At 38.1% G+C, this 23,248-nt stretch overlaps 2 protein-coding genes and 1 non-coding gene across 5 annotated transcripts; 1 reads left to right on the top strand and 2 right to left on the bottom strand.

Annotated features, from left to right (window-relative positions):
• Positions 1–73: 73 nt before the first annotated feature.
• Positions 74–5,512, bottom strand: LOC110802736 (probable folate-biopterin transporter 6). The gene is made up of 4 exons (XM_056835447.1): positions 4,749–5,512; positions 1,113–1,214; positions 813–983; positions 74–706 (listed from the first exon to the last, which is right to left on the bottom strand). The coding sequence occupies exons 1-4, from the start codon at positions 5,400–5,402 to the stop codon at positions 95–97; spliced, it is 1,539 nt and encodes a 512-aa protein (XP_056691425.1). The 5' UTR covers positions 5,403–5,512; the 3' UTR covers positions 74–94.
• Positions 5,513–6,089: 577 nt separating this feature from the next.
• Positions 6,090–6,161, bottom strand: TRNAK-UUU (transfer RNA lysine (anticodon UUU)). The gene has a single exon. It is a non-coding gene; the product is annotated as a tRNA-Lys (tRNA).
• A 2,568-nt stretch (positions 6,162–8,729) lies between these two features.
• LOC130466869 (uncharacterized) lies at positions 8,730–22,683 on the top strand. Of its 3 annotated transcripts, none has more exons than XM_056835442.1 (4): positions 8,731–9,773; positions 9,933–10,005; positions 10,399–10,436; positions 22,282–22,683. In XM_056835442.1, the coding sequence occupies exons 1-4, from the start codon at positions 9,701–9,703 to the stop codon at positions 22,326–22,328; spliced, it is 231 nt and encodes a 76-aa protein (XP_056691420.1). In that variant the 5' UTR covers positions 8,731–9,700; the 3' UTR covers positions 22,329–22,683. The 3 variants fall into 3 exon arrangements, with proteins under 3 accessions (XP_056691421.1, XP_056691420.1, XP_056691414.1); XM_056835436.1 differs by having other exon boundaries at positions 8,733–9,773; positions 10,399–10,484; positions 22,282–22,672; XM_056835443.1 differs by lacking the exon at positions 22,282–22,683 and having other exon boundaries at positions 8,730–9,773; positions 10,399–10,636.
• The last annotated feature ends 565 nt before the right edge of the window (positions 22,684–23,248 follow it).

The following is a 23,248-nucleotide window of genomic DNA, read 5'->3' as shown; positions in this document are numbered from 1 at the left end:
ATTTAAAGATAGTGTTTCACAAGTTTTCAAATGTTAAATATGTATGATTAATCTACCATTACAATTTACAACGTTGCCAAAAAAAAATCTACCATTACAAGACAACCTTTTTTGTGAATGAAATGTCTAATTTTTCAGTCAAAGGTACAAGCTCCAAGTTAACTTCCTCTATACTAGTACTATCACTATGTTTATTCGAAGGAACGAAAACGTGGTGTTGTGTTACATTCGGTACAAGAAAGATGAATGCAATCGTACCAAATCTCAAGCAATTTCTTAGAAAAATTGCTAACCACAAATTAGTAAAATTAGTTCTTGAAACATTCAAAAGATGAAGCACCATTCCTCCTATTATTTTGGAAAAGAGCGAACCTACGCTATCGATGCACATAAGTAGTGCAAAAAACGTACCCTCGATGCCTAAAGGGCAAAGCCTTGTGCTCAAAACTACCATTGGCATCCAACGAATTCGACCTATTACGTGATAAACAGTTTCTTCGACTATTATGAATACTGAATCGGGTATTCCAAGTGGTAAATTCCATCTTAAGACGAACATGAGATCCAACATTCCGGATGCAGCATAGAGAAGTTGAGCGTAGAAGAGGAGACTCATAAGTGCGTAATCTTTTAAGAATCTATGGTAAATAAATACACCAATCATCGATCCTACGGCTCCAATTGCATACATCATTCCCACGAATTCCTACAATACAATCACATTCGAATTGAAGTCATATTCAAGTGTCTGTTTAACCCCATTTCGGATGTCGCTGTAATCGAGAAGACTATTATACGTAGTAGATGATTACCTTGGAAAATCCAGGACCAGCTATAGGATCGGTATACCAATAAAAATGACCTTCATGAGTGCTATAACTGAGGGCCAGAGACAAGAACATGAAGAGTGATGGCTTCCACACTTGAGGGAACTTTATTGTTCTATACATGTCTTCCATTGCACCTCCTACCCTATCTACAACCTGCATTACACATTTATACATGATTCATCCATCATGCAATTATTCACCAAATTAAAAGCTTAAACCATTATGTTTTTAAGCTTAAGTTGAATCTATATACAAATTATGAAAACTAGAGAAATAGCTTACCTTCTTGGAACCTTGAGTTGAGTTGGCAACTCTAAATTCATAAATAACGAATCCCAATACCAGAAATGAAGCCGGTGCGATTATCAAAATCCCGAGTGCTTCCTACAAATTAAGTGAGAATTGGCAAACAGATTAAAGCAATCGATCACTATTGCACACAATTAAACAAAAAATTTAAGGCTCGTTCCATATCACTGTCAATTTTCAGTCTTTTGTTTTATAGTTTAAAAGTTAGTTTTTGGTTTTATGGTTTTAATTGAATCACGAACTAAGAATAGTCATATTTATAGTAATCATGTTGGTTTTTAAAAACTAGCAACAAAAAACTGAAAACTATTTTTTCATATTTTGGTTTTTAATTTTGTAAAAAACAGAAAACTGGAAACAAAAAAAATACCAATAGAAACCTTAGCTTTTATTTATTTATTTATTTATTTTAATGCAAGCAAAAAAAGGGCTGGTTATTGATTTTCGGGTATTAAGACAACTTTTTTCTTTCCCAATTTGTTCACTTATTTTCATTGACACATGGAATTTTCTTATTACTCCAAGGAATTTATTACTCAGTATATATTACTTCCTCCGTTCTTTTTTAGATAACACAATTTGACTTTTGACATTATTCATATAATCTACTTTGACTATCATTTGTGATTTACACTTACTTAAACAAAATATATGTAGTAGTTATGTAGGATTTTGTTATTATCATCTCATAGTATAGGTTTATAATATCAACGTTTTTATAATTTTTACCCATTAATGATTAAAAGATTACGTCGGTAAAAGTAATAAAAAAAATTGTGTCAACTAAAAGAAAAAAAACGAAGTATTAATTTCGATTGCAATTTTGTTTTTACTTTTCTTCAACTAATGAATTCAAGTTTTCAACTTATTCTTCATATAATCTCAATTATCTGAAAGCTCGTCGATCAACACCCATAACTTTTCACAAATGGACGTCTAACTCTATTATGGAGGGAATCAAAGATCTTGCACGCGAAAAGTGTACAATAAATTTATCATACACCAAAATATAACTTTCAAGCCAATTTTGTTACTTAGTTTTGTCTTACGCTGCGTCCTTTTTTTCTAGAAACTCTGCATAGTATGTACTCCGTACAAAATAAAATAAAGGTTTGAATTTTGTTTTAGACATGAAATTAAAGAACTCAAAGAACCAGTTGTATCTTTCAGCAACTAAATACGACTATTTATTTTTTCTAGAAAGACACGGTTTGATTTATTCAATTTCCATAAAAATTGGTCCAAGAGGGCCAAGACATCAATGCATAATGTACAAAATATCAACAAAAACAATTATTGTATCTTTCCCCAAGAAATGCTAAACGATGCCCCAATACTAGCTTTGATTTCGCAAATAATTCACATCATACCGTTCACATAGAATAAAAATTCAATCCTACGTTAGTATACGGTACTATGAAAATTATTATCTACGTAAGTCTTTATCACTCTAATGCCTTGTTTGGTAACCAGTTAAAAATGGTGTCGATGATTATGAATTCGTATGTAAATTTGTAATGTAATCAAGCGCTTTCTTGTAGTGTAAGGAACATCTACATTCATTTCCATAGTAATTATAATTCATTTAATATTATTTTATTTTATTTATAAATTTCCATTACCATTTGGGAAGTGCTATTGGGTGAGAACGCAACTTTATGAAGAAAAAACACTATGTATGAGATAAGTTTCATTATTATGGACATTATTATGTTATTTTTCTTGTCAAATAATACTTAAATTTATTCTCATTCCCAACATTTATTACCGGCTATCAAACGAGTCGTAAAGTACTTATAACCGAGTGAAAATCATTTATCCACAATAATTATTTACCATTCTTTTTTTATTAGTTAATATTTGTATTCCCTCCATTTCTTTTGTTTGTCTTGTTTCATTTTTTGCACAGTTTCAAATATTGAAACGTAAATATCTTTAAATCATATGATAATTTTTTTTCAAAAGTTAACCACTCATATTTTCATACACCCTCTGTCCCTAAAAAAAATAGGGAAATTCTCTATGGTAGCATTATACTTTTGCAAATTCTCATTGGTAACAAAACTTTTATCACTTTCTCTAAAATAGCATTAATAATTTAGAATCTCTCTAATCTAACATTATTTTAATAATTTCTACCAAATTAACCTAATTAGAGTTAATCATGGTTAACTCATTCCCTCAAAATAAAAATTGGAAAAAAACCCAATAACTCCTCATTTTCTCTTTAATGGTCTTCGTCATGCATTTCCTCTCATCCCTTTCCTCTCCTTCCCCAGACTTTTTCTTCTTCTGAGTTTTCTTTTTCGTTCAATTACCCCTCACTTCGTTCAATTAACATTGAATTCTATTTTCGTCTCAAATTTTCGGTTCAGAATATGAAGCTCGTAATTGATTCTTAGGAAAAATTAAACCTCAAATTTGCGTCGACTGAAGTAGAATCGTGATTGTTAATTTCGCAGTAACTTGTTGATTGATTCATTTTCTGTACAAATTATCATTTAGCTTATTTTCGCCCAAATTTGTCGACCTAAGTTCTGCTACTTTCGGTCGATTAATTCTTTGTTTGTGGGTTAAATCGATTCAATAGGATGATTTTCAGGTTGATTTGCGGGAACTTAATTAGCCTTGATGGGTTTATTACTCATGAAGTAAACTTCTGTCAAAGCAATTTGCCATGACCTGTATTTGAGGTCCTATATTCTTATTGAAAATTTCTATCAATCTACCCGCATTTTTTAAGCTTAATTTTGATGTCAAATCTTGTTATCAATGGACTTAATATTTATTTCGCTTTTGCTTGATAATTTCTTGGCTGTCATGGTTGTTTGAACTACTGGTTATTTCTTTTTCTTCATATTCTAATCCATCTACATTAAAAAGTCGATGTAAAGGGAAAGTGTAGTTCTCTTTTATCAACTACCTATACCTAGGTTGCCTTTGAGGCTGCTGTTCTTGTTGAATGAAATTCAGGGGTTGGGATAGGACTGGACTAAATGTATGACAGACGAGTTTGTAGTTTTTAGATGGGAAGACAACTCGAGAGTAGTTGAATGATTTGTATTTATCACAAATCTGGATCATGAATCACGATCAGGTGGTAACATAAGTACATAACACTTGAATATTAGTTGGGTACAATATCAGATTTCAGGTTGAGTATATTTGAGGATAGTAAAAAGATGATTATTTAGTCATTTTTGATGTTTAACCATAGTCAGCATTATATTGGTTAATTTGGTTTAAATTATTAAAATAATGTTAGATTAGAGAGATTCTAAATTATAAATGCTATTTTAGAGAAAGTGGCAAAAGTTTTGTTACCAATGAGAATTTGCAAAAGTATAATGCTACCATAGAAAATTTCCCAAAAAAATACCCCATATTCAATTTTAGGGTGTCTTATTTATTTGCACAATATCTAATTTAGTAACATTTCTCCCTTGCACTCGCTGTATCTCTCTTTAGGAGCCTGCTCTACCAACTCATGTACACATTTTACACTTTTAATATTAATAAAGCACGAGGCAGAAGATTTAGACTCCTACGCCTACCATGTGGAAAAGAAAAAAAAAACTAAAAATAATGATTAAAATGTAAGCAAAATACCTGAGGTCCAAGCAAATGAACAAGAATCCCACTAGTAGAATAGCCCAACAAAGCTCCAAAAGAATGGCAAAATCCACAAAGACTCTGCAAATCAGCTGCTAATTCTTTAACCTCAATACTATTCTTGGCAGTAGAAGCATCAATTGTGGCGGTAGCAATGGCCATTCCGCCATGAATTCCGATCAAACAAAGAAGAGCAAAACTGGCAGGTATCGTAGTAGCGACGGTAACGAGAACTGCAGACGAAACACCAATAATCCCGGCGAAGAAAAAGTAAGGCCTACGATGGTATCCCATGATAGGGAATACATCAGTAAGTAGTCCCCAAAGGGGTCTTAAGATCCATGGGATGTAGTAAAAACCCATGTATAACTGAGCTGATGAAGGGTTGATTCTTTGTACGTCTTTCCAATAGTAGTCGGTAACTACACGAAAGTACGATTCGGAGAAGCCGGTGTTGAGGCCGTACACTAGAATGATTCCTAGGATGAAGGTGGGGTGTAGAGTGGAGGACAGCATTTGGAGCCATTGAAAGGGTTGGAGAAGAGAGGGAGTTGGGTTTCGAGGACCGTGTTTTGGTTTCGATGGCGGCGGCGATGGTGGTGGTGGTGGTGGAGGTGGAGTGATGAGCTCCTTTGTTTCATTGGAGCTCATCCCTTAGATGGGAAAGCTAGAGAGAAGGGGAAATGGGGATGGACCGATGGAGGAAGAAAGAGAAAAGGGTTGACTTTGAAAGTTTCTAAATTTAGGGAGATGCAAGTATGCAACTCTTATTACTTTAATTTATGTAAAATGGGAGTAAGTACTACCTACGCATTATGTACTATACTTAATTAAGACGTATGGATTACTCCCTACTTCCCTAGGAATGTAGGATTGATCAACTCTTATTTACAATTTTACATCATTGTTTACAAGGATGCAGCTTTACCTATTAAAAAAAAATACTCCTCAACTTTTTAAAATAATAAATTATATTTGGCAAATAAAAATTTACTTATCAAAAGTGGATACAACATGTAGGTAATTAGGCATATAAGAACTGTCTTTCAAACAAGGTAATGTACTTATGATAACTTATTTTATCTAAATTCCGACCGTATTGACTTATTTTGTTTTATCCTATTTTAAGTTGTGTACTTGCATGATATATTAAAAATAAATTGAGTAAAATAGACCTATTCCTGTACAACAAATGTTGCTTACAACTGAAAATTTGTGATTATATGGGGAAAAAAATTAGGAAAAAGTTGAAGGAGTTCGACAGTAGAAAAAGGAAGAAAACATAACCTCAGTACTTTTAAAAAAGATATGGCTAATAGTATAAAAATTGACCAAAAACGCCGTCTGTGGGGATCGAACCCACGACCACGTGGTTAAAAGCCACGCGCTCTACCACTGAGCTAAGAAGGCATTGTTGACATGTTATGTAAGGAAACATTTATGTAATAACACTACAGGACATTCCCTACACGGCTATACACGTTGAAGCGTTGAACCACGATTCGCAAAAGTTAGCCGATGACAAAAGAACAAAATAAAATTACCGTTTCTAAGCAACAACACGTGCTATCGAATTTTTAATGTCTATACTTGGTTTGTATATTAATCTCAGATTAGAAATTCACCAATTCAATTGTTTTTAATCAGCAATTAATTTAATTAAAAAAAATACTTAAGTGCATGTTATCCCACTTTCCGTACTAACGACATAACTGCTTCGTCGTTTGTCTATGTCGTGTCAATCAGGTACTTTCATGTCGCAGGTAATGCCGCGTCGGATGAGCAAGTCGAGAATTATGTCGTGTGACGAAGGATAGGCGACGAGAGACTGACGATGGCATATGGGCGATGGAGGAATAACCACGACGAACAGGTTGGCAACGATAGGTCTAGAATCTAAGCCCAAAGCCCAAGTTGGGCCGCGCCGTCACATCACTGGAATAAGTCCAAGGGATGGTAGAAGATCACGGAAACAGTTGAAGACTGAAGGAACGTGTAGTAGGAGACTCCTACCTTCTAGGGATTCTCTCAACAAACACGACCGTTGGAATTTATCTTATAAAAGGGGAAGACGATGACCCTAGAAGGGGGAAGTGAACAGAAGCTCTCAATACTCAAGCATTATTTACATTCGTACTCAAAAGGAATTCCTTGTATTAGTTATTTTGATTAAGCATAGACATTCATAAAAATATACAGAAGATACTTAGTGGATTGATAGCCTCATAGCTATCCGCGGTTTTTTACCTTATTCCTGGGTTTTCCGCGTCAACACTTCTCTGTGTCGTGTCTCTTTTATTTGCTTTATTCGTTCATTGCTTAGTTAGTGTCGACCCTAGCCGAAAGTCGCCCCTAGACGAAATTTGGCATAAACAGTTTGGCGCCGTCTGTGGGGACATTAACTAGGTTTCACACAAAATCACCCTTTGCACCATGACTACCGGAGAGATGACGCTCGCAGAGATGAAAGCGGCTTACGAAAAGGCCCAAGCAGAGCTGGCCGAAGAAAGGGCATCCATTGAAAATCTCCAGAAGGAGCTCGATTCCGTGAAAAGCACCAAGTACCAGTCGCGTTACAAAGCAGGTGGAAAGCCAAAGAAGCCGACATTCGAGATGCCTGATGATTTCGAAGACTTGACCGATGATGAGGAGCCCCACGAGGAAGAAGACGGAGAGGCCCCTGACCCAGTGACCCAGCGCCTGAACAAGATGGATGCACGCATGACGAAGCATTACTCCCGCCTAATGAAGCTGATGACCAAACTGCCCGGAGCGCCTACACCGGTAGAAACCGAGCCGACCGATGGGTATGCAGCGTCACCGTTCTGTGAAGCGATCGCCAGAGTGACAGTTCCACGCACACTTCGGCTCCCCACCTGGACCACCCTGTACGACGGAACATCCGACCCCTACAGGCACGTCAATTTCTACAAGCAGCGCATGTGGCAGATCGGGATCCCATACGATCTAGTAGAGCCTGTCATGTGCAAATCATTCGGCGGTACACTTGATGGAGCAGCTTTGGAGTGGCTCATGAACGTCCCCCCCGGATCCATCTTCTGTCTGTCCGACCTCATTAACGCCTTCTATCAACAGTTCGCCAGCAGTCGCCAGTTGGAGAAGCAAACCAGTGATCTCTATCGGTTGGTTCAAGGGCCAACTGAGTCGGTACGCGATTACTTTAACCGTTTTAATTGTGAAAAAATTAGTATAAAAAACTGTGATGTCAGGACTGCTATTGAGGCATTCAAAAGAGGTCTCATCCCCAATTCGGAGTTGTACCGGGAAATAACCAAATACCCCTGTGCAACCTTCAAAGAGGTGCGATCGAGGGCCACCGCCCAGATGCGAATTGAAGACGACGAGGTCATCCGAACAGCGTCTCAACGGTCGATAGGGGGCAACAGCGACAGAAGATCGTACACCCCGAGGAATAACAACTGGCGACACCAACCATACAATCGACAAAACCAAGTACAAAATGTCAATCAATATTATGATACTAACAACGTTTACAGGAATGAACGGTTCGAACATCCCAACATCTCCGATTACGGCTTCAACATCGACATCGGGGGTGTAGTGAACGCCCTTCAAAATGTAGGTGGAACAGTCAGATGGCCGCGGAAGAGCGACAGACCGGATTCCATGAAGGACATGAGCAAATGGTGTGACTTCCACCGCGATAATGGTCACACGACCGAGGAATCACTAGTAGAAAAAACCCATGTTGCAGCCCCCTTGTTGCAGCGTACATGTATTAATACCCTGCAACAACCAGTCGGTCAACGCGGGTCAAAACCTGTAAAGGGTTGTCACAACGTAAATTTTTATTGTTCGCTGCGAAATTGTTTATTGCAACGTACAAAATTAAAGCCCGCAGCAATATCCAGACACTGTTGCAGCGTACTTGCTATTGTACCCTGCAACAGGTCCGCGTTTCAAAATATGTTGCTGCAATAATATGACTCCGTATTTCGTGAATACTTAATTCTAATATCTTAAAATTTTAGAAGTTCATTCCCCGCGCTCAACTCCAACTCTCCAAGCATTGTGGAACCTTTTCGCCGTCGAACCCTTGCTCGGCCCTGCGTCGCCGTCGAACTCAGCCCTTCCTCGGCCCTGCGTCGCTGTCCTCGCCGGTGGGTGTGTGGTTTTGCCTCATCTCCCCCGTCGCGTCGATGTCCTCGCCGGTGGCTGAACCACGACTTTTCAGTCGCTGAAAACTCTCCTCTCCTCGGTGTCCTCCCCCGTCGTGGGAGTCTGGTGCTTGCTCGGCCGTCACTCTCCTCGCCACAACAAGTAATTGTTTTTTTTAGTTTCGTTTTACAAGCCCTAAAAAAACCCTAGTTTCGGAAATTAGGGCAAAGGATTTCAAATTTCGATTGCTGTTTTGCGACATAGATTTTGTAATCTAAGGGTTTCGTGTTGCGGGGGTGGTGTGTTTTGCTCAGGTGATCTTCTCGACCTTTAATTTTGACATAATTTTTATTTTCATTTTCGCAAACCCTAGAATGTCATCAAGTTTGGGAAATTAGGGTTAGGGGGAATGAAATTGTGTTCGTTTTGTTTTGATTTTCGACCTACTAGGTCAATTGAGGAGTTGGGGGACATTGAAATTTGATTCTGCTTGCATATGCTTAATTTCTGTTGGGATGGTGATGGGGTGCTTTTTTGGGGTTAGTTCTTTAAATTTTGATGCTTTATATCTGTGGCATTGAGTGCAAATCTTTATTTCGAGCTTGCCCTTGATGCGAAGTGAAACTAGCTGTTGCGCAGGTATTACTTTGATCATTAATAGCTTGAAATTTTTACTTCTAGTTAGCTTTTGCTGGTGGCATCTGTAGAATTTTCTGTCTTGCATTACAGAGACAATTTATTCCTAATTGTTCCTAATTTTCTGTCTTGCATTACAGAGACAATTTCTTCTAGCTAATTTCTTTCTCTTGATGCAGATTTCATGCCTGCCTGACATTGAATATTTAACCTTTCAAAAGCGCAATGCAATATCATCTACAAGAGGTAAGTGCATGAAAAAATATATAGAGAAGAAGACTACAGAGGCGTTTTTTGTTACTTGAGTTTCATACATGTATTTTAGTTCAATTTGTTGTCATGAATCATGACTTATATATAATAGAATTATATCTCCAAATTTCTAATGACAACCCTCATTATCAGGGAAGTCAAAGACTATTTCTCCGCCACAACCTATAGGAGTTGTTGTTGTTGTGTCTACCTTGAAACGTGGTAGGTGAGTCATCATGGTATTGAAAGAATTTTATTGTGCATAGTAGTGATGAATGAAGATTGATATGAAAGGTGCCAGATTATAACCTAGCCTTTGTTGATGTTCAAGGAATCTGTTTTAAAAGGAATAGTGTTTCATATTAGCACTGGTATCTCCTTTATGGGCTACGCTTGAAAAAGCCTTTGTTACATGTTGCATGAATATGATGTTTTAGTCTTAGTCTTCAAATTTTCTTGAAATATTCAAGCAGAAAACTCTGCATAGAATTTTTCTTCAAAACTCTGTATGCGCTGCTATCAATTCATATGTTACTCTCTCTAACTTTATGAATAGCTGCTTTAACATATTGTTCAATTGTCTTTATGTCTGGTTAATACTTTTTTATTGGATTTGTAGGCTGCTTCTCAAGTTCATGGAGGTCAATTTTCTGCCAGGTTCGTTGATGGATCTGTCAGACTCTTTGACATCAGATTACCTGAAATGTGAGCTGATTAGGGGTCTACTTTTTTTGTTGTCATTTATAAATTGTACTTTATGGTGTCTAAGTTATACGTACTGTTAACTTGCCCTGTCTCATACTTGTGCTTTTCTTGGATTTGAATTGACTCGATTAAAGCATCTGACATCTTAATAATGCTGGGTTTGTTGATGGCTCTCTCAGATTTTTTATTTAGTGTTTAAAGAAGTATCTGTGTTCTGATGAGATACAATAGCTACCAAATCTGATTCAAAGCTTGAATAAACAAAATCATTGCCCATCTTTGCAAAGTATCAAAATTAGGTTGCATGCTTTACTAACAAAAGGCTTGGTCTGCATCACCAATTAGTTATGTCTGATAAGAGCCTTAGTCTCATTTAAACATTAAAACTCCATCAATTCCTACTTTTGATGCTGCTCCATTTGCTGGATATTATCAAGAACATCATGGTCATGCTAGAGTTTCTATGTTGCTTCAGAGTTTGTAGTTGCTAAGCGTTTTTCTTGACTCTTGACTCATGCTAATATACAATACCTTTATACCCTAATGTTTTTAACAAGTAACAAGGCTCTCCTTATAGCAAAATGAGAATGTGTATAGCCTTTACCCAGTTACTCATACATAATATGATTGCAAAGAAACTCTTCAGCATTATTGTCATGATTTCAATGGAATGTTCAAGGGTGGTTTAGTGCTGGTGAAAACCTTTTTTTTTAATAGAAGGATGATAATTCCCTGACATGTTGGTGATTTTTACTAGTATTAGAAATGTTTGAAACACAAAATGTTAAATTTGTATTTTTGCTTGATCACAATTAAAAAGCTTGAGTTGGGTATAACGAGATATTGGAGGAATCTTTAATAGATGAAATTGATGTCCTTGACTGGCTGATCATAATAGTTATGTGAATAATCTATTTCTTGTCTTGCTAGTATAGCTAAGTTGTGTTAATTATTGTGTAGAACCATAAGGCTTGCATCGTACACTACTCTGGCTTTACCAAACTTGTATTGTCGTATTGTACATGTCTTTTCCAAGTTATTGGGTTCTCAGCTGCAAGAAACAATGCTTAGCATCATCAAGGATGTTAGTGACTTTAATCAAACCTGGGAGGTAAGTGTGTTAGGTTATGATACATATGACAATTCATAAATCATGCGGAAACAACCATTAAGCTAGGAATACATATTATTTACACATAATCATATAGCATAGTTTAGAAGCATACTCTTTGTTGCATGCCTTCCCTAGCTGCGCCCGAACCGAATAAGAACAAGTCTTTAGGACTCCAAGTGTCGTCCCTCCGTAGATAGTCCACAGCACGTCCGGATCCGCCTTAAGATTGACCAACTAGAATCGCCCTTAAGGTATTAATGATTTCGGCACTTTTAGGCAAGGTATGTGACTGAATTTTTCTCTCAAAAACTCACTTTGAATACTTGAAAAAACTCGTTATAAATTGTGAACCCAGGCCACATATTTATAGGGGTATGGAAAGAGAATTGGAATCCTACTAGGATACGAATTAATTAAATTAGAATCCTAGTGGAACTCTTATTTAATTAATTTATCTTTTAGGATTAGGAATTTAATCATCAAACGAATTCTATACGCTTTAGGATTCGAGTAACACACTTCGAGTAATACGTTAGCACCGCACGCAGGCCTTGCGGCCCACGCACAGCGCCAGCCCACTCGTCGCAGCCCCGCGCGCGCGCCCAAGCTTCGGCTGGGCCTGGCTTTTGCGCTGGGCCTGGTCGTATGCTTGGCGTGTGGTTGTCGCGCTTGGCTTGCTGGGCGATGGCCCGGCTTCGTGCTGGGCCTTCGTCTGGCAGGCCTCGTCCGATGCTAATTCGTACGATGCGCTTCCGATTAAATTCTCGATTCCGGAATTCATTTCCGATACGAACAATATTTAATATTTTCGATTCCGGAATTAATTTCCGTTTCGAACAAATATTTAATATTTCCGTTTCCGGAATTATTTTCCGTTTCCGGCAATATTTCCGATTCCGGCAATATTTCTATTTCCGATAATATTTTCCCATACGTACCATGTTTCCGTTTCCGGCAACATCTACGACTTGGATAATATTTATATTTCCGATACGATCCATATTTCCGTTTCCGGCAATATCATCGTTTCCGGAGTATTCATTTGCTTGCCTTTGACGATCTCAGCTCCCACTGAAACCAAGATCCGTCGATTCCGAATATCCATAGATGGAGTATTTAATGCCATTAAATACTTGATCCGTTTACGTACTATTTGTGTGACCCTACGGGTTCAGTCAAGAGTAAGCTGTGGATTAATATCATTAATTCCACTTGAACTGAAGCGGCCTCTAGCTAGGCATTCAGCTCACTTGATCTCACCGAATTATTAACTTGTTAATTAATACTGAACCGCATTTATTAGACTTAACATTGAATGCATACTTGGACCAAGGGCATTATTTCCTTCAGTCTCCCACTTGTCCTTAGGGACAAGTGTGCATTTCCTAATTCCTTTGCCGCTCGATGCTTGCTCTTGAACATAAGGTAAGAGTTGTCATCCTTATTATGTCCAGAGGTGTTCCTCGGTTTCAGAGTTCAACTGATCAAATAAACAGATAATCATAGCCTATGATTCATCCGAGCACGGCCATGCATTTCACAGTTTCTAGCTCCCCGAGTGGCCTTGTACAACTTTTAAGCATCTCATCCCTATTTATGGGAGGACAATCCCAATCTTGCGATCTTGAGATTAGACTTCGTTTGATAGGTGATTACCTGAGCGTTGCCTTTATAGCCTCTTTTTACGGTGCGACGGTTGGTCAACGTCAAAGCAAGTTCTCAAACAAGTAATCTCAAATCACTCAGGTATTGAGGATTTAGTGTCTAATAATTTTAATGAAATTTACTTATGACAGATTTTCATCTCTTACAGTAAAGTTTCATAGGTCTTGTCCGATACTAGTCTTCCCAAAGTAAGTATCTATGCAAATGATTATGACATTGCCATGTCCACATAGTTCAAGAAACAGAACTACTAGTCATCTTGCATTCTAGTCGTCTAACATTTTCTATGCGTCCAATTTTATAGAAAACTCCGACTAGGGACCATTTTCAACCTTTGACATTCAAGTTCACTTGATAGACATTTCTTAGTCACAGGACTGGTCCTGACAGTCTATCTTGAATATATCGTCAAATTGAAGGGACTCATCATTTAATAAACCACAAATTAAATGGAAAAATGAATTCCTTTCATTTATTGTGAATGATTAACCAATAATGTTTTACAAAGATTTAAACTCTAAAACTTTAAAACATTAAACAGAGACATCAAAGCCATTCTCCAATATGCTTGATTCCCATAGCTGCAGTGTGCGAGTTGTGCTTCGCCTGCGGCAGAGGTTTAGTCAATGGATCTGATATGTTGTCATCAGTTCCAATTTTGCTTATCTCGACTTCTTTTCTTTCAACAAACTCTCGTAGAAGGTGAAATCTACGAAGTACATGCTTGACTCTCTGGTGGTGTCTAGGCTCCTTTGCTTGTGCAATAGCTCCGTTATTATCACAATACAGGGCTATTGGTCCTTTAATGGAGGGGACTACACCAAGTTCACTTATGAACTTCCTTAGCCATATAGCTTCCTTTGCTGCTTCATGTGCAGCAATGTACTCCGCTTCAGTTGTAGAATCCGCAATGGTGCTTTGCTTAGCACTTTTCCAGCTTACTGCTCCTCCGTTGAGGCAGAAGACAAACCCAGATTGTGATCTGAAATCATCTTTGTCGGTTTGGAAACTTGCGTCCGTATAGCCTTTAACAATTAATTCATCATCTCCACCATAGACCAGGAAGTCATCTTTGTGCCTTTTCAGGTACTTCAGAATATTCTTGGCAGCAGTCCAATGCGCCTCTCCTGGGTCTGACTGGTATCTGCTCGTAGCACTGAGTGCGTACGCAACATCCGGGCGTGTACATATCATAGCATACATCATTGAACCAATCAATGATGCATATGGAATCCCATTCATTCGTCTACGCTCATCAAGTGTTTTTGGGCACTAAGTCTTGCTTAGAGTCATTCCATGAGACATGGGTAGGTAGCCTCGCTTGGAGTCCGCCATCTTGAACCTATCAAGCACTTTATTGATATAAGTTCTTTGACTAAGTCCAATCATCCTTTTAGATCTATCTCTGTAAATCTTGATGCCCAATATGTACTGTGCTTCTCCTAGATCTTTCATCGAAAAACATTTCCCAAGCCAAATCTTGACAGAGTTCAACATAGGAATGTCATTTCCGATAAGTAATATGTCGTCGACATATAATACTAGGAAATCAATTTTGCTCCCACTGACCTTCTTGTATACACAAGATTCGTCTGCGTTCTTGATGAAACCAAAGTCACTGACTGCTTCATCAAAACGTATATTCCAGCTCCTGGATGCCTGCTTCAATCCGTAGATTGACTTCTTTAGCTTGCATACCTTTTTAGCATTCTTTGGATCCTCAAAACCTTCAGGCTGTGTCATAAACACAGTTTCTGTTAAAACGCCGTTTAAGAAAGCAGTTTTGACATCCATCTGCCATATTTCGTAATCGTAATATGCAGCGATTGCTAACATTATCCGAATAGACTTTAGCATTGCAACTGGTGAAAAGGTTTCATCGTAATCCACACCGTGGACTTGCCTGTAACCTTTTGCAACCAATCTAGCTTTGAAAACTTCAAGTTTCCCATCCTTGTCCTTTTTCAGTTTGAAAACCCATTTGCTTCCAATGGCTTGGTAGCCATCTGGCAAATCGACCAAATCCCATACTTGGTTTTCAGACATGGAGTCTAATTCAGATTGCATGGCTTCTTGCCATTGCTTGGAGCTAGGGCTCGTCATAGCTTATTTGTAAGTCGTAGGTTCATCACTTTCAAGTAATAGAACGTCATAGCTCTCGTTCGTCAAAATACCTAAGTACCTTTCCGGTTGAGATCTATATCTTTGCGATCTACGCGGGGTAACATTTCTAGATTGACCATGATTCTCACCAGATTCTTCTAAAGATCTCTGAGTTTCATCCTGAATGTCATCTTGAGCATTCTCTAGAGTTTGTTGTTCGACTCGAATTTCTTCAAGGTCTACTTTTCTCCCACTTGTCATTTTGGAAATGTGATCTTTCTCCAAAAAGACACCATCTCGAGCAACAAACACTTTGTTCTCAGATGTATTGTAGAAGTAATACCCCTTTGTTTCCTTTGGATAGCCCACAAGGATACATTTGTCAGATTTTGGATGAAGTTTGTCTGAAATTAATCGTTTGACGTATACTTCACATCCCCAAATCTTAAGAAAAGACACATTTGGAGGCTTTCCAAACCATAATTCGTATGGAGTCTTTTCGACAGCTTTAGACGGAGCTCTATTTATAGTGAGTGCAGCTGTATTTAGTGCATGTCCCCAAAATTCTAATGGAAGTTTGGCCTGACCCATCATTGACCTGACCATGTCTAGCAAGGTTCTGTTCCTCCGTTCCGACACACCGTTCCATTGTGGTGTTCCAGGAGGAGTCAATTCTGATAGAATTCCACATTCTTTCAGATGGTCATCAAATTCATAGCTCAGATATTCACCGCCTCTATCAGACCGCAGTGCCTTAATCTTCTTGCCTAATTGATTCTCTACTTCACTCTGAAATTCCTTGAATTTGTCAAAGGATTCAGACTTATGCTTCATTAGGTAGACATAACCATATCTACTGAAGTCATCAGTGAAAGTGATAAAGTAGCTGAAACCACCTCTAGCATTTGTACTCATTGGTCCACATACATCTGTATGGATTAAACCCAATAGTTCATTTGCTCTTTCTCCAACTTTAGAGAAAGGCTGCTTTGTCATTTTGCCAAGTAAACATGATTCGCATTTACCATAATCCTCTAAGTCAAATGGTTCTAGAATTCCTTCCTTTTGAAGTCTTTCTAAGCGTTTCAAGTTTATATGGCCTAATCGACAATGCCACAGATAGGTGAGATCTGAATCATCCTTTTTGGCCTTTTTGGTATTTATGTTATATACTTGTTTGTCGTGATCTAATAAATAAAGTCCATTGACTAATCTAGCAGATCCATAAAACATCTCTTTAAAATAAAACGAACAACTATTGTCTTTTATTAAAAAGGAAAATCCCTTAGCATCTAAGCAAGAAACTGAAATGATGTTTTTAGTAAGACTTGGAACATGGAAACATTCTTCCAGTTCCAAAACTAGCCCGGAGGGCAACGACAAATAGTAAGTTCCTACAGCTAATGCAGCAATCCGTGCTCCATTTCCCACTCGTAGGTCGACTTCACCCTTGCTTAACTTTCTACTTCTTCTTAGTCCCTGTGGATTGGAACATAAGTGTGAGCCACAACCTGTATCTAATACCCAAGAAGTTGAATTAGCAAGTATACAGTCTATAACGAAAATACCTGAAGATGGAACGACTGTTCCGTTCTTCTGATCTTCCTTTAGCTTCAAGCAATCTCTCTTCCAATGCCCCTTCTTCTTGCAGTAGAAGCATTCGGATTCAGAAGTGGGTTGACTGACCTTCCTCTTTACAGATTTGGCGCCAGTTTGCTTAGTTGGGCTGGCCTTGTTGCCACCTTTCTTAGCATTCCTCTTCTTTCCAGATTTCTTGAACTTGCCCCCACGCACCATAAGCACATCCTGCTTATCACTTTTGAGCGTCTTTTCAGCGGTCTTCAGCATACCGTGAAGCTCAGTGAGCGTTTTGTCCAGACTATTCATACTGTAGTTCAGTTTGAACTGATCATACCCGCTATGAAGAGAATGGAGGATGGTGTCTATAGCCATTTCCTGAGAAAATTTCTGATCCAGCCGACTCATATTCTCAATGAGTCCAATCATTTTGAGAACATGTGGACTTACGGGCTCGCCTTTCTTAAGCTTGGTCTCAAGAATTTGCCTATGAGTCTCGAATCTTTCGACTCGAGCCAGATCTTGGAACATGTTCTTCAACTCACTGATGATTGTGAAAGCATCTGAGTTGATGAACGTTTTCTGCAGATCCGCACTCATGGTGGCGAGCATTAGACATTTCACATCCTTGTTGGCATCAATCCAACGATTGAGGGCTGCCTGAGTGACCCCGTCGTCTGCGGCTTCTAGCATCGCCTCTTCTAGGACATACTCCTTTTCTTCCTGCATAAGAACTATTTGCAAGTTCCTTTGCCAGTCAAGGAAGTTTTTCCCGTTCAATTTCTCCTTTTCGAGAATTGATCGAATGTTGAATGAATTGTTGTTTGCCATATTAAAAAACTACAATTGAAAAGAATAAACAAATAAATAACCATTCACAGTTTCTCTTAATAAACTTAAATTCTAGCATACATGCATAATTCAATGTTTATTAAGCATTTTATTCAAGTTATGTGTTCTGGCAGGTGTGAATAAAATGATTCCAAGATCCTAAAATCATTGAAGAACTAAGCACAGTTTGTCGACTTAATCCTAAAACATCTTAGGTAAGCAAAAGCCTTTTGCTAATAGTCTAGAAACTATTCTTGGTTGATAGGTACGTCTAAGAACTTATTAGGTAAACCTATCGATTTTGCCACGACATAAAAGGACTCCTCACTTATATCGTTGAGTTTCACCAAAACTAACATGTACTCACAATTATTTGTGTACCTTGCCCCTTTAGGACCAATAAGTAACACCTCGCTGAGCGAAAATTATTACTAGATTGATGTAAATGATATCCAAGCAAGTGTATATTTTGGCATGGCACCTTATAACTCAATTTTTAAGTTTGGAACTTAAGGCTCTTACTATGTTGGTTAGATTTTAAGTGAACTAAAATCCTTAATCATGCAACATAATCAAGCTTTTGATCTCATGCATTTTAAGACATATTTAAAGCAATAAATAACTTAAAGCATGCATAAGATAAATGTGATCTAGTATGGCCCGACTTCATCTTGAAGCTTTAACTTCAAAGTCCGTCTTGAAAATCTCCGTGGGAGGCACAATTTTCTTCAAATAGGATAAGCTATAATTAAAACTAATTACAACTATTTGATGGTACGCAGACCATATTTGAATTGAAAAACAACTTTGGTACTTTAGACCAATTACATTCAAATTAATGGTACGCAGACCATATTTTCTATCCTATTTGGGCCATACTAGTCACTTCATAACCTGCAAAACAGTACATATACAATATATACCATTCACCCATTCATTATCATGAATGGCCCACATAGCTGGTTAGTAAAACACATTATGCATCACGTAAACATTTGCAGCATTTAATCAAGGGCACCAATAATCTACCAATTATTCAGTCCTTATTAATTCTACTCAAGTTGTTTTAACCTTAAGGATTTGTAGACCTAATCAAGAGTTTATGACTAAAAAGGGCTCCCACTCAAACCAATAAATTCATATGCTTTACTAATTTTAAACATAAAAATGTATTTCTAGTCTAACCGGAAACATACAAATTTAATTAAAATTTAAAGCTCATATAAATTTATAATTGAATCCAAAAGTTTAATTTAATTTCAGTCGTATTTAAATTAATTCATGATTTTAATTTTAGTAAAATAATTAGAATAAATAAAATTTATTATAATTACAATATTCAAAATTAAAATCCAAGAAAATAATTTAAATTATTAATTTTAAAATTAATTAAAATTACGTAAACTGAAAATTTTAAATTAAAATTTCAAAACGAATTAATCGCAACGCAAACACCCTACGCATCGCACGCCCATGGGCCACACGCACACAGCCATCGCTGGCCATGTGCGCGCAGCCCATGCGCTGCGTTGCATAGCTGCTGCTGCTATCCTTCGCAAGGCTCCACGAGAGCTTGTGCTCGCTGCGCGCGCGCCAGCGCTCGATGCACGCGAGCCATCGCTCGCTACATTCGCTCGCCATCGCTTGCTGCATGCGAGCCAGGGCTCGCTGTGCGCGCTTCGATCCTGCGAGCCATCGCTCGCTGCGCGAGGCATCGACGCTGGGCGGAGCACTCGTGGCACGCGAGCTTGCGCTCGCTGCGCGAGAGGCTCCGCGCGCTTGCGCGAGGCAGTGCGTGTTGTGGCGCAGCTCGCTTGCTGCCCACACGCGACTGCTGTGCCTGCTTTCGCCCTCGCCCATTCGTCCATTGCTCACGGCCCACTACACAAGGCAGGGCTGCTGCCTTGTGCTCGTGCACCATGGCCTTGCTCATTGCATTCGTGCCGCATGGGCGACGAGCTCCCTTGCTCGTCGTCACATGCCCGCACTATACAACACCCTTTAAGGGTAACACGTAGCGCCATTGCTTTGTGCGTGCAAGTTATATGAACGAAACGCATAAAATTTAAAAAATTTATATTTAAAATTAATGACAAATTAATAAATAATATTAATTTCATAATTTTATGGCGAAAAATCGAAAATTTATTATTCAATTGATTTCCGATTAACATGGATTCAAGTCTAGGTCATAAAAATTTAAAATTTAACATAAATTTACAATTTTTATGGTGGTTTTTAATCATAGGTATCAAATTAAATTATAACTAATTATGAAAATCAAATTAATTCTAAATTATTCCAATTTTCAACAAATTAATCATAATTACAAATTAGATTGCATAATTAACAAGGCTAGACATTCAAACTTGTTAAACATATACAGTAGGTCAATCAAAAATTCAAGATTTATCAACAAGAATCGCAAATATTTAATTTAACATCTTAAATTTACGAAATTTTGCATTCGAAAAACTAAAACCTCCGAAAAGTCATAGTTAGGCTTCGAATTTGAGAATTCTGGGTTCGGCAATATTTTAGAATGCCTTGTACATGCGGAATTGACACAAAAATCACTCGATTTGGATGAGTAACGAAGAAACTGCCGAAAAACTGCGTACGTATAATTAAATAAACGCAATTTGCAATTAATTAACAATTACGAAAATTAATCACCCCTTTTAATTCTTGCAAATTTGTAATATTTAACCATGTTCATGCAATTTAGATTATGAAAATAATAAGAGGCTCGTGATACCACTGTTAGGTTATGATACATATGACAATTCATAAATCATGCGGAAACAACCATTAAGCCAGGAATACATATTATTTACACATAATCATATAGCATAGTTTAGAAGCATACTCTTTGTTGCGTGCCTTCCCTAGCTGCGCCCGAACCGAACAAGAACAAGTCTTTAGGACTCCAAGTGTCGTCCCTCCGTAGATAGTCCACAGCACGTCCGAATCCGCCTTAAGATTTACCAACTAGAATCGCCCTTAAGGTACTAATGATTTCGGCACTTTTAGGCAAGGTATGTGACTGAATTTTTCTCTCAAAAACTCACTTTGAATACTTGAAAAAACTCGTTATAAATTGTGAACCCAGGCCACATATTTATAGGGGTATGGAAAGAGAATTGGAATCCTACTAGGATACGAATTAATTAAATTAGAATCCTAGTGGAACTCTTATTTAATTAATTTATATTTTAGGATTAGGAATTTAATCATTAAACGAATTCTATACGCTTTAGGATTCGAGTAACACACTTCGAGTAATACGCTAGCACCGCACGCAGGCCTTGCGGCCCACGCACAGCGCCAGCCCACTCGTCGCAGCCCCGCGCGCGCGCCCAAGCTTCGGCTGGGCCTGGCTTTTGCGCTGGGGCCTGGTCGTATGCTTGGCGTGTGGTTGTCGCGCTTGGCTTGCTGGGCGATGGCCCGACTTCGTGCTGGGCCTTCGTCTGGCAGGCCTCGTCCGATGCTAATTCGTACGATGCGCTTCCGATTAAATTCTCGATTCCGGAATTCATTTCCGATACGAACAATATTTAATATTTCCGATTCCGGAATTAATTTCCGTTTCGAACAAATATTTAATATTTCCGTTTCCGGAATTATTTTCCGATTCCGATAATATTTCCGATTCAGACAATATTTCCGTTTCCGGCAATATTTCCGATTCCGGCAATATTTCTATTTCCGATAATATTTTCCGATACGTACCATGTTTCCGTTTCCGGCAACATCTACGACTTGAATAATATTTATATTTCCGATACGATCCATATTTCCGTTTCCGGCAATATCATCGTTTCCGGAGTATTCATTTGCTTGCCTTTGACGATCTAGCTCCCACTGAAACCAAGATCCGTCGATTCCGAATATCCATAGATGGAGTATTTAATGCCATTAAATACTTGATCCGTTTACGTACTATTTGTGTGACCCTACGGGTTTAGTCAAGAGTAAGCTGTGGATTAATATCATTAATTCCACTTGAACTGAAGCGGCCTCTAGCTAGGCATTCAGCTCACTTGATCTCACTGAATTATTAACTTGTTAATTAATACTGAACCGCATTTATTAGACTTAACATTGAATGCATACTTGGACCAAGGGCATTATTTCCTTCAAAGTGAAGGAATGATCTTACAGAGCATGCCAGAGTCAGGTCTGGTTTACACTAGTTGCTCGTAGGAGTTCTAGTCTGATGCAGCAATATAGTTTTGTTTTGCTTTTCTATGTAAGCCTTTACAGGCTTTATGGTTGATCTTCTAATATAGCTCTCTAAGATGCCGTATTTTCTCTGGTTTTTTTGGGTCGAGGGGTGTTGTTTTACAATACATTGATGTTGTGTTTTGAATGTTTAATCTCGTTTTTGATATTTTTTGTTTAACTTTATTTGGAGCTTATGTGTTTGATTTCACTGTACTACGTGCTTAATGGAGCTTGATTTTTATTTTTTATTTTTAATTTGGGTGCCTTGGTTGTTGGCAGTGTCTCTGAAGCCAGAAGTTTTTGAAGGGATGCATGTAAAGCCCTAGCTTTACTCTCACCTGCAAATGCAATACACACAGAAGAAGACACCCAAATAACAAGGCCAAACAACAGAACTGGAACAAGGATAAATAGAAGAAGGGAAGATCAATAAGGGTTTTTTCTACTAGTGAGCGATCGAGTTGGTTTAGATGTTATAGAATAATATTTTATATTAAAATGTATGCGTACGTTGAAATTGAAACATATAATTAAATGTAGTACGTGCACTTTGGATATGTATACAAAACACCAATTATTGTTTTTATATTTGTTCTACAGATTGCGATATTCTATTATTGTTGTTGACAGGTTCCTATATTTGGTGCAAGGCACTCTAGGTATAAATAATTAAAACTAAAATTTTCCCTCCAAAAAGACGGCTTTGTTGCAGGGGACATATACTTGTACGCTGCAACAAGTATGTGAAAATAGGCTAAAATGAAGACTTGTTGCAGGGGGCATATTGTTGTTCGCTGCAATAGGGTAGGTCTGTTGCAGCGTACAAATTGTTGTTCGCTGCAACAAACCTACCCTATTGCAGCGAACAACAATTTGTACGTTGTAACAGGTCTAGATTTTTGCTAATTTTGCACACTTGTTGCATTTGCAGCAACAGTGTACGCTGCAACAAGTTCAGACTTGTTGCAGGCCCCCCAGTTGCAGCATACGATGTACGCTGCAACAGGGGTCTAAAAGCCCGCTGCAACAGGGGTTTTTTCTACTAGTGAATGCATCTCCCTTAAAAAGGAGGTCGCGTATCTCCTAAAAACGGGGCATCTGAAAGAGCTGCTAAGCGACAAAGGAAAGGAAACATTCACCAAGGAAAAGGACGCCCTACCCGGCCCAACAACAAGCAACGACCGACCAGACCCACCTGCGTTCAATAAAGTGGTAAACGTTATTTCCGGTGGTTCAGATATTTGTG

This window comes from Spinacia oleracea, chromosome 1 (assembly GCF_020520425.1).
Source record: "Spinacia oleracea cultivar Varoflay chromosome 1, BTI_SOV_V1, whole genome shotgun sequence".
NCBI lineage: Eukaryota > Viridiplantae > Streptophyta > Magnoliopsida > Caryophyllales > Amaranthaceae > Spinacia > Spinacia oleracea.
The sequence above is the reverse complement of the archived record's forward strand: the minus strand, read 5'-3'. Positions and strand labels throughout refer to the sequence as shown.

What these genes read in the sequence shown, in the direction of transcription:
- LOC110802736 (XM_056835447.1), bottom strand. Translation starts at nt 5,402, where the DNA reads ATGAGCTCCAATGAAACAAAGGAGCTCATCACTCCACCTCCACCACCA. An exon ending in TTCATTTGCTTGGACCTCAG is followed by an intron (nt 1,215 to 4,748) that starts GTATTTTGCTTA and finishes CTTAATTTGTAG; the next exon opens with GAAGCACTCGGGATTTTGAT. An exon ending in CAACTCAAGGTTCCAAGAAG is followed by an intron (nt 984 to 1,112) that starts GTAAGCTATTTC and finishes TGTGTAATGCAG; the next exon opens with GTTGTAGATAGGGTAGGAGG.
- LOC130466869 (XM_056835443.1), top strand. Translation starts at nt 9,701, where the DNA reads ATGCAGATTTCATGCCTGCCTGACATTGAATATTTAACCTTTCAAAAG. An exon ending in TGCAATATCATCTACAAGAG is followed by an intron (nt 9,774 to 9,932) that starts GTAAGTGCATGA and finishes CCTCATTATCAG; the next exon opens with GGAAGTCAAAGACTATTTCT. An exon ending in TCTACCTTGAAACGTGGTAG is followed by an intron (nt 10,006 to 10,398) that starts GTGAGTCATCAT and finishes TTGGATTTGTAG; the next exon opens with GCTGCTTCTCAAGTTCATGG.